Here is a 15,359-nt window from a genome sequence, read left to right as displayed (position 1 = left end):
CTGAAATCTTTGGCTGACTTAAGGCATCTTTGTGCTAAAGAACAAGCCTAAACCTAAGGAAGGGGGATGTCTAAAGTGGGGGGAATTACTAAGGGAGCCCCCCCATGTTATGCAGGCAGTTATATTCTCCTCAGGCACTTGCAGCATGAATGTGATGCGTATGGATGCAAGGAAGTTCAGTTTACCTGAACATTCTTCTTGGATTTAACGATGCCAGCCAGAAACTGTAGGAATTTGTGTAGTAGTTGCACGTCCCCCTGCCATGGCACTCTATGAATGGAATGGCTCGAAATTCTTCCAGACAAGATCCAGGAGATGCCAATGCTTGGCCAGAAGCTTCTGAGCCAGCACTTGTATACTGTAACCACCAACACATTTTTTTTTATGAGAACTTGTCCATCAGCTTTTAGTAAACTGCAGGCAAAAAAATTATCTAAAAGGTACCATATGTTCTGTGGTATATCTTGGACAAAGCAAAATGAACATAGATTAGTTTTATCAAACTTATAATGAAGCACAGAAGCCTTATGAAAGTTCAAGGACTATTATGACATTTAAGTCCCCGCAAAAGCCTTTTTCTGCTCCATGAAATTGTAACCAGTACAGAGACTAGAAAGGAGCTGGCTTCTGTCCAGTTGAGGGTGATAGTAACTGAATTACAAACAAGCCAAATTCCCTATTTTGTGTGTGTTCGTATTTTTTGTTGCATTGATAGCTTCTCCAAACACAAAGAGCAAAGAAGGCATTTTTCTTCTCTGATGTCGGTAAATGCTTGTAGAAATAGCTCTACATTTATGACAGTAGAAAAATGGCTAGAAAATACCATTTAAATTTGCTGATGCTGGAAACAAGCCAATTACTTCAACCAGATGCTGCAAAAATTCTCTCATTGTTTTCCAAGGTTATGATTATTATTACTACTTAGGGCCAAATCCCAGGAGAGACAACAAGTTTCACACTAGACCTAAAAGGACTTTGTATCATGCAAAAAAGAGTGTGTTTTTCTTTAATGCTGTCTTTTACCCTCATTTGCTGGCACCCCTGTGACATCCCACAGGCATGGATAGCAAAGATAAAGTGCAGTGTCCCCTCATATAGATACACCCTTATTCCCATAATCAGTTCTTAATTTGCAGTCACATTATGAACTTTCTTCACTCATATCTTGTTATGGCAACAAAATTGCTGAGGCAGTTTTTTGTGGACAGTGTTCTGCATTTGTTTTGATTTTAGCTTTCTGTGGAGTTCAGCCCCAAGACCTCATTTACAAAAGAACTGCCTGCCATGGAAGTGGGTCAGTTATTTCTGTGTATTTGTGTTCAGGACCAGCTTAACCACTCCACTCCCCAAACCTGTTTCCTAGATCTTAACATGACACATGAAAATGAGAGAATGCAGTTATTTTTCTGACTAAAATCCTATGGGTCTTCTTGCATCTTTTCCACTTTTCCTCCTGCCACCTATTTTTGAAGACAGATCAGAACAGTTATTCTTATGTGCCTGGCAGTTAAAAAGAGTTCATAGAATTATTGTCTACTTATTGCTAAAGGGAAAAAATATTAACAATTATAAAAAAACAAATGAGCTATAAGCAGGTAAAAATGTCAATGAAAGGACATAAAATTAATAAATCAAGTCTTTATATTCTCACCATAACAAAAGAAAAACCCTTCCAGAGAGATATCCAGCCTTCCGGACATGCAGGAACTGCAGTTGTTTGGCTGTGAACTGCTATTATCATTGCAGGTCCTTCACAGACAACACACCTGTAAGAAGAAACACACATGCAATCGCTGCAGATATGAGGGAAAACACAAAAGCAGACAAAAAAAAGAAAGGATCTTCTAGGATAGCAGCTACCTAATGGCATGGCTTACTATAAATGTTACAACTCACACAGGTTTTCTCTGTTTAATATGGTGAGAAGTAAACTGAAGGTAACCCAAATACTAGTGGGGATTGCAAAGCAAGGTAACACCAAACAAAATTGGTATAAAATGGAAATTAGTCCCAGAACACATGAGCTTCCTATTTTTGCCGTTACTGAAGTAAAAAGCTGAAGTTTACCTTCTTCATGTACTCACTACTTCATGTTGTTATGGTGTAGATCAAAGTTCTGTACCTTTATTTGCTAAGATTAGAAAAAAAAAGTAATCTTTGTTTCCTAAATGAAGAAACTATGAAGCTGAGCTACTAGATTGCAACAGCTGGGCAGGGTAGGCTATAAGACAGAGGGCAAAGCTTGCCTTCCCCAGTTTGGTTGTGCTACTCTTGTTTTTTCATGCTTTTAGAGGTTTTCCTCTTGAAATGCTCTTCATCCTTCTCAGCTGTTCTAAAGCAACTAGGAAGGGCTACAATTGCACAAGAGTGTTTCATCGCAGAGAACTTTCAGCCGCAACTTACAACGTTTTTCACCAGCTACAGTAAATGCATCACACACATTTGAAAGCAGAACTTGATTTGTACTGTATTCCAAATAATGAAGCTATTTCATTTTAGTCCGCCTTCAATATACACAACAATAGTTTGTCTTTTTAAAAAAATATCACTGCAATCAGTAGGATTGTGTGCCATCTTCTTATGTCAGCTATGGATAGTAAGCCCTGCGGTAGGACACTAGCTTCAATCTAACTTTTCTTAAAGAGTATCACTGAGTATCTGGCATATTCAGGTGAGCAATCAAAAATCAGGTGGTTAAACCCAGTGCTTGTACTGGCTGAGATGGGCAGGTCTTTGCCTAAGGTTTGCCATTCAAAACAATTTATGATGTCTTTGTGGTTCCAGGCCAGAAGAGCTAAAATTTTTATACTCTTACCTGCTTATATGGGGCTCTAGTGCCCTGCCAGAAATTGGTGCCATGTCTATTGGCATTACTGCTGCAGTTGACAGCCAGTATGAATAATCATTGCGAGAAGCAAAACTACAAACATCATTGGTGTTACAGAATAAGAATGGCATGGTGGTAAATCTCTGCAAGCAGCTACCAGCTGTTCCTAAAAGACAGAAGAGAAGAGGTTTGCCACAGATAGATTATACTTAGTGCAGCAAACAAAAGAGACGTGGTGGCATCCAATTTACTATAGTGAAGATTAAAACAGTTGGCAACTATATAGAGTGAAGCATCTACAATCAAATTATTTGAAAGCTAAAAGCTTATGTTCTATATAAAAACACGTATGTAGAAAATAAGGGCTAAGAAGAAAATCTGTTTAAATAATATCTTCTTGAATTGTATTGGTCCTTGACATAGTGGCAGGGATTCAGCTGCTTAAACAAAAGCTTCTGGTGCTATTATTGACACCCTAAGGCATCCCATTTGGTCTCCAAAAAGCAAGATTCTCTCTTAGATCCTGTGTTATTACTGACAGCCCTGTGCAGATACTGTGAACATGTATACTAGACGTCTATCCACAAGCAACCAAATTCCTCTTCAAAAATGTCTAGGGATAGCGAAAAGGGAGTACAGGAGTGCAGGGAAGAAAGGTGTCTTTCAAGCCACAATTCCTGAATTGACTCAGAGCAGCAGACCACTCTAGACACTGATGGTTGAAACCAACATTCATCTTGGACACTTACTGTCAGTTTGGTTTTGTGACAATTTCGCATTACTAGACTCTAAAGAAAACTATCTGAAAATTTTTACCAATACAGTACCAAGGTCTTGTCCGTGTGCTCGTTCATTTCCTTGCACAAAAAGCAGCGAATAGCCAACATAGATCTGCGACGTCCCATGTGGGCATGAAGGAATCTTTGTTGATTGACTATGCCGGGTAAAGATAAAACCTCTTCTTGTTGGCCTAACAATGATAGTACCTGGTGATCCAGGTAACCCCTGTAGACCTGGAAAGCCAATAAGTCCAGGTTGGCCTGTGGAGGGGAAAGAAATATGACTGCAATCATTTTGTTTGAATTTTTACTTCATTTAAATTAGTCGAACCACTTGAAAACTAACAAAACAATTATCAATAAGAAGATACTATTTGTTGCTAGATTAACTCCTTCAGACCTAGCTCAGGTAACTTTACATTACATAGTTTCATGGAATAGTGAGGTATTTTAAAGAACCATGGCTATTTTTACAAAAAAAGTTGTAAAAGTAAAAACATTTTATGGTGACTGAATAGAAAAATTTAGTTCTATTTTGGTGTCATAAAAAGGCACACTGATACCCAGGGATTTCAAATGGATAAACAAATATGATTAACAACAGAGGAGACAATCAAGGGATTATTATTTTGGTTCCATTCATTTGCTTAGGCTTATGTTGGAGGGAAAAACTCACTGACTGTGCGGGTGGAGGGCAGGTGGAACGGGACAGCTTATAACCATAATAACCATAATATTGTAAATTATTATTTCAGTTGTGAACATGCATCTATTAAAAGATAAAATATGCTTAGATGTGCTTCTGGCCCTAAAGCTACTGTAAATGTTACAGAATATCAATCCATGCAATAGGAAGGAAGAAATCAGGAATACAGTTTATCTGTAAATTCAGTAAGAGCAGTCAGAGATGTCTGCTTTCCTGTACCTCTTTGTCCTGGAAATCCCCTGTCTCCTTTAGGACCAGGCAGTCCTGGTTGACCTGGATGACCAAAACTTCCTGGTAGACCTTTTACTCCTTTAGGTCCTAAATTGTAATCAAGAAAAAAACCCAGAATCACATAGGAGTAGTTATTCCAGATTTTAATAACTGTTAAGGGATAAAGTTAAAATTCCCACATAAATGTAGCTGTGTTAGAATGAAAACACCAGCATGAATTTAGTAATTTTTGAGACTGACTGTAGCGGTACAGTCACCATGTTTTCTAGCAGGAAGATTACAAGGAAATATTTAATGTATTGCAGAACAATATTATTCTCATAAGAAATGTTTACAGAAACCAAAGCAAATAGCTTCTTTTAGCATGTGCCATACCATAGAAATATTTCAGAAATATAGCAAGAGGCCATAATTATCTTGGCCGCGGTTTGTACTTCTATAAATAATGCAGCTCCTTTGTAAAACAACTTTAAGGAAAGTGTAAAAGAAGAATTCTTTAGTGCCAGCTTGTTATGCTGGAGGCAGCTGTCATTTCTGAGTGGGGCATGCCTTCTGGCAAGCCTGCCTGCCCGTCCTGGGAGCTCCTGTGCTGGGGTGGAAAGCTGTGGTATTGAGAAGGGTGGGCAAGTACCCACTGCACACACCCCTCATCCTACCTGCTCCTTGCTCCCTATTCCTCACGTGGCAGGCTTCACTTCTAGTGCCAGTGAAGAAGTAGCCAGCCTCTCCTTTCCCTTCCCATCCCCAGACTATGACAGACATGATCACTTTGTAGCACATCTAGAGTACTTCTATTAAACACGGTAATTTCCCGCCCCCCCCCCCCCCCAAGAATGACAAACATCCTGAGCATGGTTCTGGTTGTATGAAAATGGTGAAAGTTTTGATCCAAGTTTACTTCTTATTCCATTCATTTGCTTAGGCTTATGTTGGAGGGAAAAACTCACTGACTGTGCGGGTGGAGGGCAGGTGGAACGGGACAGCTTATAACCATAAGATTGTCAACAAGATACAAATAACATTTTTTAAAATATGAAGAGGTGTTTTTAAAGACACATAAATTTTCTATGCAGAAGCATGTTTTCCCGCAAAACCAAAATGTTCCACTAAGCAGCACACACAAACACGTAGAGAGATAAAAAATTTAAACCACCTTGTAGTCCAGGAATCCCTTGAATTCCTTGATCACCTGGTGTTCCTGGGATTCCTGGCAGTCCAGGAGGGCCCTTGCTTCCTGGGACAGAGAATATTCTCCCAGGGACTCCAGATGGACCTTGCAAGAAAAATATAATGAAGAGCTATTGCTCTGTATTAAAAGAAAGAAAACAAACTACAGAAAACCCCAAACAAATCAACCTAAGTCAGCTGGTATTAGAACAAGAATGGTTGGTTACCATGTTGGCCCTTTGGTCCCCTTGGCCCTTCTGCACCTGGTGGTCCAGGGGGTCCTTGATTACCCTTTTCTCCTAAAAGAGAAGATTGAACTTCTGTCTGTCTGGTTTAAAATGTCAAAACAATGGTCAAGGTTTAGAGTTCTGCATGATCCATGCAACCTTCCCAAAGAGTAACATAGCCTGTAGACTCGGCTGAAATGCGAAAGTGGACTTCTACATCTCTGCTTGTTACTGTGTAATTTTTAGGCCAAGTGCACTCAGTTTATAAGAAGATGATTCCATGCCTATCTTCATATAATGGCTGGTCTCATAGACCTAGCTTAAAATCTCAACTTTAGACTATGTCCTTTTTATCTTATGTGTTTTTGTCACCGAGTTTGCAGGTCAGTTGCTGCCTTCAGTGATGATGTGCAGTTTAAACACAGTTTAAACCCTACTGTCAGTTACACTGATGACTCTTGGGAGGGTTGTATAGTTTTTCAGGTGTTTGAAATGTAATAAACAATTCCTTTCACTGTGCAAAGTATGAGGTTACATTCAGATTACTCTACACAGCTCTGCTGGGAATAAAAAAAATAATATGTATTTTTATCATCAAGTCAGGAGATTTGACTGAATATGCCACGAAAAGACAGCTTTCTGCTTAAGAAAGTATAATTACTGACTGTACGGTGACTTTTCAAATTAGAACAAATATAAAATACACAATAATTAGCATGGAACACAAACCAGTAGGTTAAACAGGTAACGACAATTCTGTGTCACTGAAAATCATGCAACTGAAAAAATGAGAATAGTGAAGTAACGCAGACCTGTATCAGATTTAAATAACTAGAAAAATGTCTACATTAAAAAGGTCTTTTTAGTCAGCTCAGCTCCTGATCCAACTAATCCTCAGGAATATGAAATTAATGATGCCAATACATTTAACAGTTTGTCTGCTGATAAACTGGTAGGTTAGATTATAATTGGGACGATTTTACACCAAACATAGGACCCAGTGCTCTGGGTAATTGTAATTGTGATTACATGGTCTTGAGTTCTATAGCTAACAGGTTGCCAAAAAGTCACATCATCTAGCAGTGGTGTGGCATTACTAATTAGCAGTCCCAAAGTCCTTATGCATTATTAGTCAACTTGTTTTGAATTTGCCTGGAATAGAGGCCATTGAAGTCACTTTAACATCAGTCTGGACATATCCACAGCATCTAGCTCAAAGAAAATGCTCTCCTAGTGAATGCTTTAATTTATAGCTGACCTACACCATGCTCTTGATGGAAAAACTTCATGTCTAGGACCACACCTGGTACTATTACACAAATACTATTATAATGCAACATGTAAATGATTTAATTTGGCACACAGAAATGTAGGTAATAAATACATGAATACCTTTTACACCTGGGAATCCACGATATCCAGGGTCCCCTCTAGCTCCAGGATAACCTGACTGACCTTCTATTCCCTGCAAATCAGGTAACACCAATAATAAATGGGAAGCAGCATCTGCACGCTATGAAGTACATTATCTTTTTGTTCAGAATATTCAAAGCATTATGTTCACAGCATATGCTACAACTAGAATTAACTGCTCCATTTCTGAGCATGCTAGAAATAGTCCCATAATTATTATTATTCCGTAACACAGAATGACCAAGGAAATGATATGTCAGAAATTCACAGTAATTTCTTTTCAGTCCACTTAAGTCCATAAAAACTACTTTTCATATTCATTTTAATATCTTTCCTCTATTACAAGGATTTTTTGGAAGGATGTGGCATATTTTTTTTGTTTTGGTTTGTTGATTGTTTGTGGGGTGTGTTGGTTGTTTGGGTTTGTTGTTTTTTTTCTTTTCTTTTTTCTTTTTAATTGTCCTGGGTGTTATTTTCATGGTAAGAGCAAATTAACAATGGAGTAACAAGCAAGCAATATTCTTTTCACTGACTTTTGGACCAGGAGGACCAATGTCGCCGGCTGGCCCTGTTGGTCCTGGTATGCCATCTGCCCCTCTAACACCTTTGCTTCCTTTTATGCTGGAAGTGGAAAGACCAGGAGGTCCGGGAAAACCAGGAGAACCTGTACAGAAACATCAGAGTAAGTAAAGACCGCTGCCAACAACATTTCACATACATTACATACAATCCAGTATGACATTCAACAACTCTATAGTGCTCTTCATGTTTACTACCTCAGTGATTCCTAAGGAAATATACCTTTTTTTAAAAAAAAGAATAAAATCATTTTTCCTAGCCTGCTAATTTAATCTGAGATTAGAGTAGAGTTCTTACAGTACTCTACAGTACTACAGTTTTCTGAATATCTTCCAGTTGTAATTATGCCTGTAGCCACAGAATCACAGAATCATTTAGATTGGAAAAGACCTTTAAAATTGAGTCCAACCACAAACCTAACACTGCTAAGTCCACCACTAAACCACGTCCCTAAGTGCCACATTACACACTCATGCTATCTCACTTCTTTAAAGCTGGACCTCAGCAGCCCTACAGACTACAAGGGAAGAAAGCAAAATCATGCAATGGAGTGGACTGCAAAGCTTAGCATTGTTTTTATTTACATCACCATCACGGTGTTTGCAATGGTAACATTGCATTAATTGGTAAAGGAACTACCTGTTTAATTATGAAGCTGTCCTGGGGGAAGACGCCTTTCAAACTTGAGTTCTGGACAGTTTGAATTCTGCTTTCAATTATCATTTCAGATAAAGAGTTATAACAACACACCTGGTCTTCCATCTGCACCAGCAATACCTCTATTCCCTTTCTGGCCAGTAATTGCCATGCCTGTTGTGCCTTGAAATCCAGGTAACCCCACTAAGCCAGGAGGTCCAATAGGTCCTTGATCACCCTGATGACCTTTCATACCCGGTGGCCCAGGAAAACCAGGCAGTCCCATGTCCCCTTTGACTCCTGCAAAGTACAAGTATTACATTTGGGGAGAGCTGTCAAGATAGTAAAATGGTATGACTACACAGAATATGTGCATTTACTATACCGCAAAGGTGGAATTCAGCCTTTGTTTTTAGTATGGAGAAGTCCCCAAAGCCACCTTGCTACTGTAAAGCAAAATAGTTGTGAGAAGACAGGACTCACTGCAAGGCAGTGTATACACCACTCTTGGAAAAAAACAAAAAAACCCAAAAAAACAAACCCCACAAACCTACAAAAAAGAAACCCCAAACAAACAAACAAAACAAACCAAAAAACCCCTCCAAAACTCCACTTCAGAGGTTGCTCATACAAAGGACTAAACTTGAGAGGAGGGTAGAACAACCAGAGCAGGGACTGTACCTTGATGCATAAGTAGCAGAAATGCTTCTTTGAGCATCAGAACTGGCAAATCTTTCTAAACTCCAGCTAAAAGCATCAATGAGTGCAACGAAGTAAGAGATTACTCCAAAAGGATATTATTATGAGGCTGATCTTAGAGTGCAGGATCAATATATAGAGGATATGAAGAGAGATTTATTTATTTTTTTTGTAAGTAAAGCAATCAATTGATTTCTACCAGTACTAGAAATACAGTGGAAAACAAAAAATGGAAAGTTCACTCAGTCAACTGTTCCATCAACACAGAAGAGGAGATGAACAAAATTAAAATGCAATCACTTCAGCTTTCTTAGACTATTTTTAGTATTCAGCATCATCATCTGTTATCGTTAGATCTTTACTTCCCTTTTACAATAGTCTCAACTTTACAAGCAAATCTATACATTTAGTATATAGCACCAATTCATTAATCAAAAGCACAGAATCACTTTTGATTTCCTCTGACGCTCTTAGTGCCAACTGAAGCATCCAAAAGCAGGAGGCAACTTAAAGAGGAAGATGATGATTCTGGTATTTAAAAATCAAGCTTTTGCTTTCTGAAAAAGACAACTCACCTCTATGGCCAGGAATACCTCGAAAGCCAGGGATTCCTCTCCCTGGTGCTCCTATAAAATATTAGGTCACATTATACTCAGTCTTGAATAACTGTTAGAAAACATCATAGTTGCATAATATTGCCCACATTTCTTCAGAATTCACTGAATCAAAATGTAGATTTTAGTTATACATACTATATAATTGATTATTTCAGTTCCTTCTATCCAGAAATACAAATTAAATTTCTAAGTTTTCCTTTATAGTAGGAACTCTTATTAATCAATCATATTTCAGGTACATTCTACAAAATAAGCTTTGTCTTTTTTCAGAGGAAAAAAAAAACAAACCAAGAAAAATCTGCAGTTAGTGTGAAAAACAGAAGAAGAAATGTAAATACCTAAACCAGAAAATATATTAACAGTGATTACTTCAAACTTAGTATGTAAAAACTTCCCACCATGAATGCATTCTTAGTATCCTCATTATACTAACATACACAGAAAAATTATCACTGTAAAATGTGAAAACACCTTCTGTCAGAATTCAGTGAAGGACTAAATCTATCTGTGGATGTTTATGACGTCAGGAGTGATATTTAAAATGAAAGGTTTTACAGCCCAACAGCCAGGTCATGGAAACCTTCACTGTTCATTTAAGTAAACACTGTGATTCCTTTTATCTTGTTTCCACATAAGGGAGGAGACTCCTTTAAAAGGATTTTGGTTCTTTTCATTAAACACTTAAGAACTGTTAACACCAATACTTTGGCTCTTGCAAACTAACATTTTGAGGTGACTATATGACAAATCTCATGTATAATAGTCAACAAAACAAATAACTCTATATAATGACATATGCATTTGGGTTGTTGACAGCATGTCCAATAATTACATAGGAAAACCTATGAATTACATAAAAGTGAAAAACCTTACACTTAGAAACTTATCTTTGGCTCCAGAGAAACTCCTTATTAATCTTTCCCAAGTAATGCTTGCCAGTTTAACTAGGGAAAAAAACAACTGTAAAATAGAATAGAAATATTTCACTGGTGTTACCTGGTTCTCCCTTTACTCCTGGGGGACCAGGCATACCATCCTGACCTTGATCACCTCTTTCACCAATAAGTCCGTTTTTTCCAGGGTCTCCAACAGCACCTGTGAATTATAATGGACCATATCATCATTTACATTTCTATTATTTTGCATTTCAAAAGGAGAAGATAGGAGTCCCCTTTATTAAAATTTAATCAGTTCAGCTACTTCAAAGATAGATGTAACTGTGTTGGTATATAAACATTTGTAAAGAACAGCACATAATTTTTACTGAGCTCACCGAACTTCAGTGGATTTAACACCCCCACTATTTTCACAGGCAGTAACTATCTATCTTTCAAAGGTATTTTAGGATCCTGCCTTTAATTTTGCCTGTATGGATTTCCACCAGCATGGGTTGTGTGGTTTCTCTGCCTGGCTTCATTACAAATTCAATGTTTCTCTAAACATGGAGTAGATTCTGATCTTCACTAACTCTATTTAAAGTCAGTGCAGTTTCACTAAAGTCTACAAAACCACATAATTTTGATGAGAATCTCTGGACATAAGAGCATTCAATGCTCTTTTTGAAGACAGTGACTGGCACTCACTTTAATAAAGTCTGCACTGCACACCTCTGTTGTGGCATTTTAACATACTCCCCCTTATGTATATTGAATGGTTTTATCTTTTTTGCTGCTTTAAAAGACAACTACAACTCTGTCCTCTCTTTCCACTCTTAATTAATTTCTTTCTCCTCCTCATCTAGCTACATCTTAGTTTATTATTCTCTTTTAGGAGGTAGAGCAAGCCTTTCTTACAATTGTGTGGATATCACATCTTGAGACCTCTGGGAATAAAAAAACACCAGGGTGGGGAGCTTTGCAAAAGTGAAACAAAATTAAATCCTCTTGCCTCAGCTGAACTGACAACATTGCAAACAGGCTGTTGAAGACCTTAGTTGGAATCAGAAAAGTAAATAAAGCCTTGAACTAACATAAACAGAGACTGTAACTGCATCATTTAAATTCTAAAAACCTCAGAACATCAGCTGCCTCGCTGCAAAGAAAATAACAAACCAGGGGGCAGTGATCTGGGAGCGATGCTATATATCATACCAGGAGGGCCTGCAATGCCCTGTTGTCCTGGGCGGCCTTGCCGTCCTTTAACACCAGTATCTCCAGGAGGTCCAAGCTTTCCTGTAAGAAGAAAGGGTGTGGGAGAGAAGAGGCATTATGACTAGATTCAGACTCAGTCTGAGAAGCTGGCTATCATTTCTGCTTTGGACAGTTGCAAAAGATCTCTAGCTGAGGTAAACTAGCCTGACAAGCAAAGAAGCTGTTTAGGTTCACAGCAGTTGAATATAAATGTGCCACACCACAGGCACCCTGTGTAGTTCATTGAGAAATTTTCTTCAGGAAACGTCAGCATCTCACCATCCCTTGAAAATAAAATATACCTGGGATTCCTGCACCTCCAGTTTCCCCTCTGATCCCATGCGGTCCTGGTACTCCTTTATGTCCTGGATGACCTTGGGATCCTTTTTCTCCTTTGCTGCCCAAAACTCCTGGGAGGCCTGGATCTCCCTGAGAAACAGCAGTCACACACAAACAAGTAAAGAATCACATTACATTCCATATTTGAACAATAGAAAAACCATACATAATTTTGAAGGTTAAGTAAGCAAAATCATGGTTCATTATGATTTTCAGACAAAAAGCAAAGTAACTATATGAAGTCTTCCCATAATACCACTGATCCTTTAGCTATAGTTAAGAAAAAAAGATCTTTCTTTAATCTGTACAAACCAACTTCAGTCTTTAGATGTGTTCACTGACACATAGACTTCCCTCAATTTTATTGTAACAGCTCCTCTTTTGAATGAACATACAATCCTTACATAATATGCAGCTATACAAAATACTGAAATACATCTTTTACCTGGAATTCCTACTGACTTTCATGACAGTAACCTCATAGTTTGCAGTAGTTTGCAGCCTCAACCATGTATTTCAGATAATCTTATACATAAAAAGACTCCCAGTTGTTCAACAACCAGAATATGTGGAGTAAAACTGTATCCAGTTGACCTAACTTACAAGATACTGTTGGTTTTTTTCCTAAGCAATATATATTACTGAACATAATATATACTGAATGTAATAAACACTGCTAAGAAAAAAACCCCAATTAATCTTGTGTTATTACTAGACTGTCAAAAGCCAACTGTACAATTTTAGAGTCCAAACTTTTGAATTTGCTAAGATTAAGTTTTTATGTACTTTTTAATTATACAAGTATTCCTTGTATGTTTAAAATACTTATATACTACTGCTTCTTAAGTGCAAGTCCTTTTTCTTAATGGATTAGCAATTTCTAAAGAAACAAAGTTATTTCCAAGATGTTCCATCTTTACAAATAAATTCTTGAACCAAGAGAAAAATGAAAAATAATGAACTCAAAAACTTGTCCTGAGTACACAACAGAATTTTCATACTTCTGATCACTAGCCAATCATCTACTTCTGCAAACTCTGCAGCTCTTGCTTACACTTTGTTCTGTTTTTATAGTCAAAGTCTCTGCTTATTGCCTAATATGACAATGTTTCCAGTGTCTTCATACCTTTGGACCAGGTTCTCCTGGAGGCCCGGCAGATGGGTACCCAGGATCTCCTTTGTCACCTGGAAAGCCACCATAGCCCGGTGGACCAGGGTCACCTGATGGTCCTGGAAAGCCTGGAGATCCTTTCTGTCCTTTTGGACCTGGAAAAATAAAGATACCGATACCATTCTTAAAAGGAATATAATTGCATACCGCACCTTCTGTTTTGTGAACTACTGCTTGTATATTCATTCTTCATTAAAGATTAATTTATACAGCCAGTGATTTATTTCTAAACACATTAAAAAGAATACATGTAACCATATACAAACTAAAGAAGTTATATTTCATTTAGAGAGAGAGAGAACTGCATTGTGCAAGTCAAGCAAATGCTGTGGTGCTAAAAAGCCTATAGGTACTGCAAAGAATAAATCCCAGTCTAAGTATTGTGTAGTGCGCTTATAGTAACTGCTCAGATCTGTGCAAATTTCTATACAGCTCTATGAATTTGTAATATGGCTTGACAGAAAATGACCTGGAATTCCCATGTCCCCTTTGTTTCCTGGTGCACCTGGGAATCCTTGTCCTCCAGGCATCCCTGGAAGACCCATAAATCCTTTGACACCTGCAAGGTGAAGAAATAAGTGTCATCTTCACATGTTTGCTCTAGACACTAGCCGGCTGGTAGATCTGTCATGAACACAGAACCCTCTACTGAACACCATGTCATGGTATCTTATTATTTTATAAATAAACATGCAGCCTCTTGCCCCAGACACAGCTAAAGTTATCATTATTGTTGTCAGAAAGTCAAGGAAATAAAAAGCATCTTATGTATCAACATTAAAATTAAAATTTGTGACTACAGCACTTAGGGGCAGCAATGGAAACATACTTTTGCAAATTTTGATCAAGATCATGAATTTGTATTCACGCACTGGACTCTCCTATCATTGTCTCCCTGAGTTCACTCTGGTTTCTGGGCATTTCACAATCACATTATTACTTACTTATTATGCGCTTCTTACAACTAGTATACCCACGAGCTTTTTCTTATATGGCTCAGGCACTTTTCCCCCTACTCACTTATCTTTAGCTTAATTTAGCTAAATTAGCATTCAGTTTAATGACTACAAGATCTAGTTGCATCTAGAACGTCCAGATGTCTACATTTTAGGGTATTAGCAATGCTTGAACATGTAGACAGGTGAAGTCTTATTTGCTTCCATAAAAAGTTAGGGAGTAGTGGAGCATTTGCAGCTTTTTTTGTGACTGGCTACCTAGCAATGACTATCCTTTATAGTCATTGCTAGGTATGACATAAATATGGATATGATGACATAAAGCATGGATAATTGCCATCACGAGAAGAGCAATTTTGATTATAAGTTTAATGTTATTTCTAATTGTCACCCTTTTAATGTATTTAATTATAGCGTCATACAGTTTTCTAGAAAGAAGTTATCTTGAAGAATCAAAACCACAGAATAGAGAGAAGTAAAGATGTTTTATTAACATCAATCTGAAAAAAAAGCAGATGCATCGTCTCACTCGAGGTTCAACATGTATCATTATGTATGAGGTTAAGGTAATGGCAGAGCAAAACTTTGTGAAATATCTTAGGAAATGTCTTAGGTAGGTTTATAATTTATGCAGGTATTTTTAAAGTCTGCTTTTCACTGAAGATCTGGTAACTTTCAAAATACAAGCCAAACATGCAGGCTTTGAAAGGGGTAATAAAATTAATCTGGAATAAAAAAAGCTTCTGAAACATTTTTGTGCACAATTGTAATGGTCATATTTTAGAATTCTTACTTCTTTTTTTAACAAAACAGAATTCAGACTTTACTTTTATAGACACCAATTTTTATTCAGTGGCCTCATCAGCTTTTAGATTTTGAAGTT

The 15,359-nt window shown here is 37.6% G+C and overlaps 1 protein-coding gene across 2 annotated transcripts in view; it reads right to left on the bottom strand.

Annotated features, from left to right (window-relative positions):
• COL4A3 (collagen type IV alpha 3 chain) overlaps positions 1–15,359 on the bottom strand; it is an 87,475-nt gene that overhangs the window by 4,722 nt on the left and 67,394 nt on the right. For both annotated transcript variants that reach the window (XM_027787214.2, XM_055817156.1), the window contains 16 exons: positions 13,990–14,079; positions 13,476–13,615; positions 12,313–12,439; positions 11,972–12,052; positions 10,878–10,976; positions 9,840–9,890; positions 8,680–8,865; positions 7,884–8,014; positions 7,330–7,402; positions 5,938–6,009; positions 5,697–5,816; positions 4,532–4,630; positions 3,655–3,867; positions 2,816–2,993; positions 1,652–1,766; positions 186–358 (listed from right to left, as the gene is read on the bottom strand). In XM_027787214.2, coding sequence (XP_027643015.1) covers positions 186–358; positions 1,652–1,766; positions 2,816–2,993; positions 3,655–3,867; positions 4,532–4,630; positions 5,697–5,816; positions 5,938–6,009; positions 7,330–7,402; positions 7,884–8,014; positions 8,680–8,865; positions 9,840–9,890; positions 10,878–10,976; positions 11,972–12,052; positions 12,313–12,439; positions 13,476–13,615; positions 13,990–14,079 — 1,948 coding nt within the window. The remainder of the gene's footprint in view (positions 1–185; positions 359–1,651; positions 1,767–2,815; positions 2,994–3,654; positions 3,868–4,531; positions 4,631–5,696; positions 5,817–5,937; positions 6,010–7,329; positions 7,403–7,883; positions 8,015–8,679; positions 8,866–9,839; positions 9,891–10,877; positions 10,977–11,971; positions 12,053–12,312; positions 12,440–13,475; positions 13,616–13,989; positions 14,080–15,359) is intronic.

Source organism: Falco peregrinus, chromosome 12, assembly GCF_023634155.1.
Source record: "Falco peregrinus isolate bFalPer1 chromosome 12, bFalPer1.pri, whole genome shotgun sequence".
Lineage (NCBI taxonomy): Eukaryota > Metazoa > Chordata > Aves > Falconiformes > Falconidae > Falco > Falco peregrinus.
The sequence above is the reverse complement of the archived record's forward strand: the minus strand, read 5'-3'. Positions and strand labels throughout refer to the sequence as shown.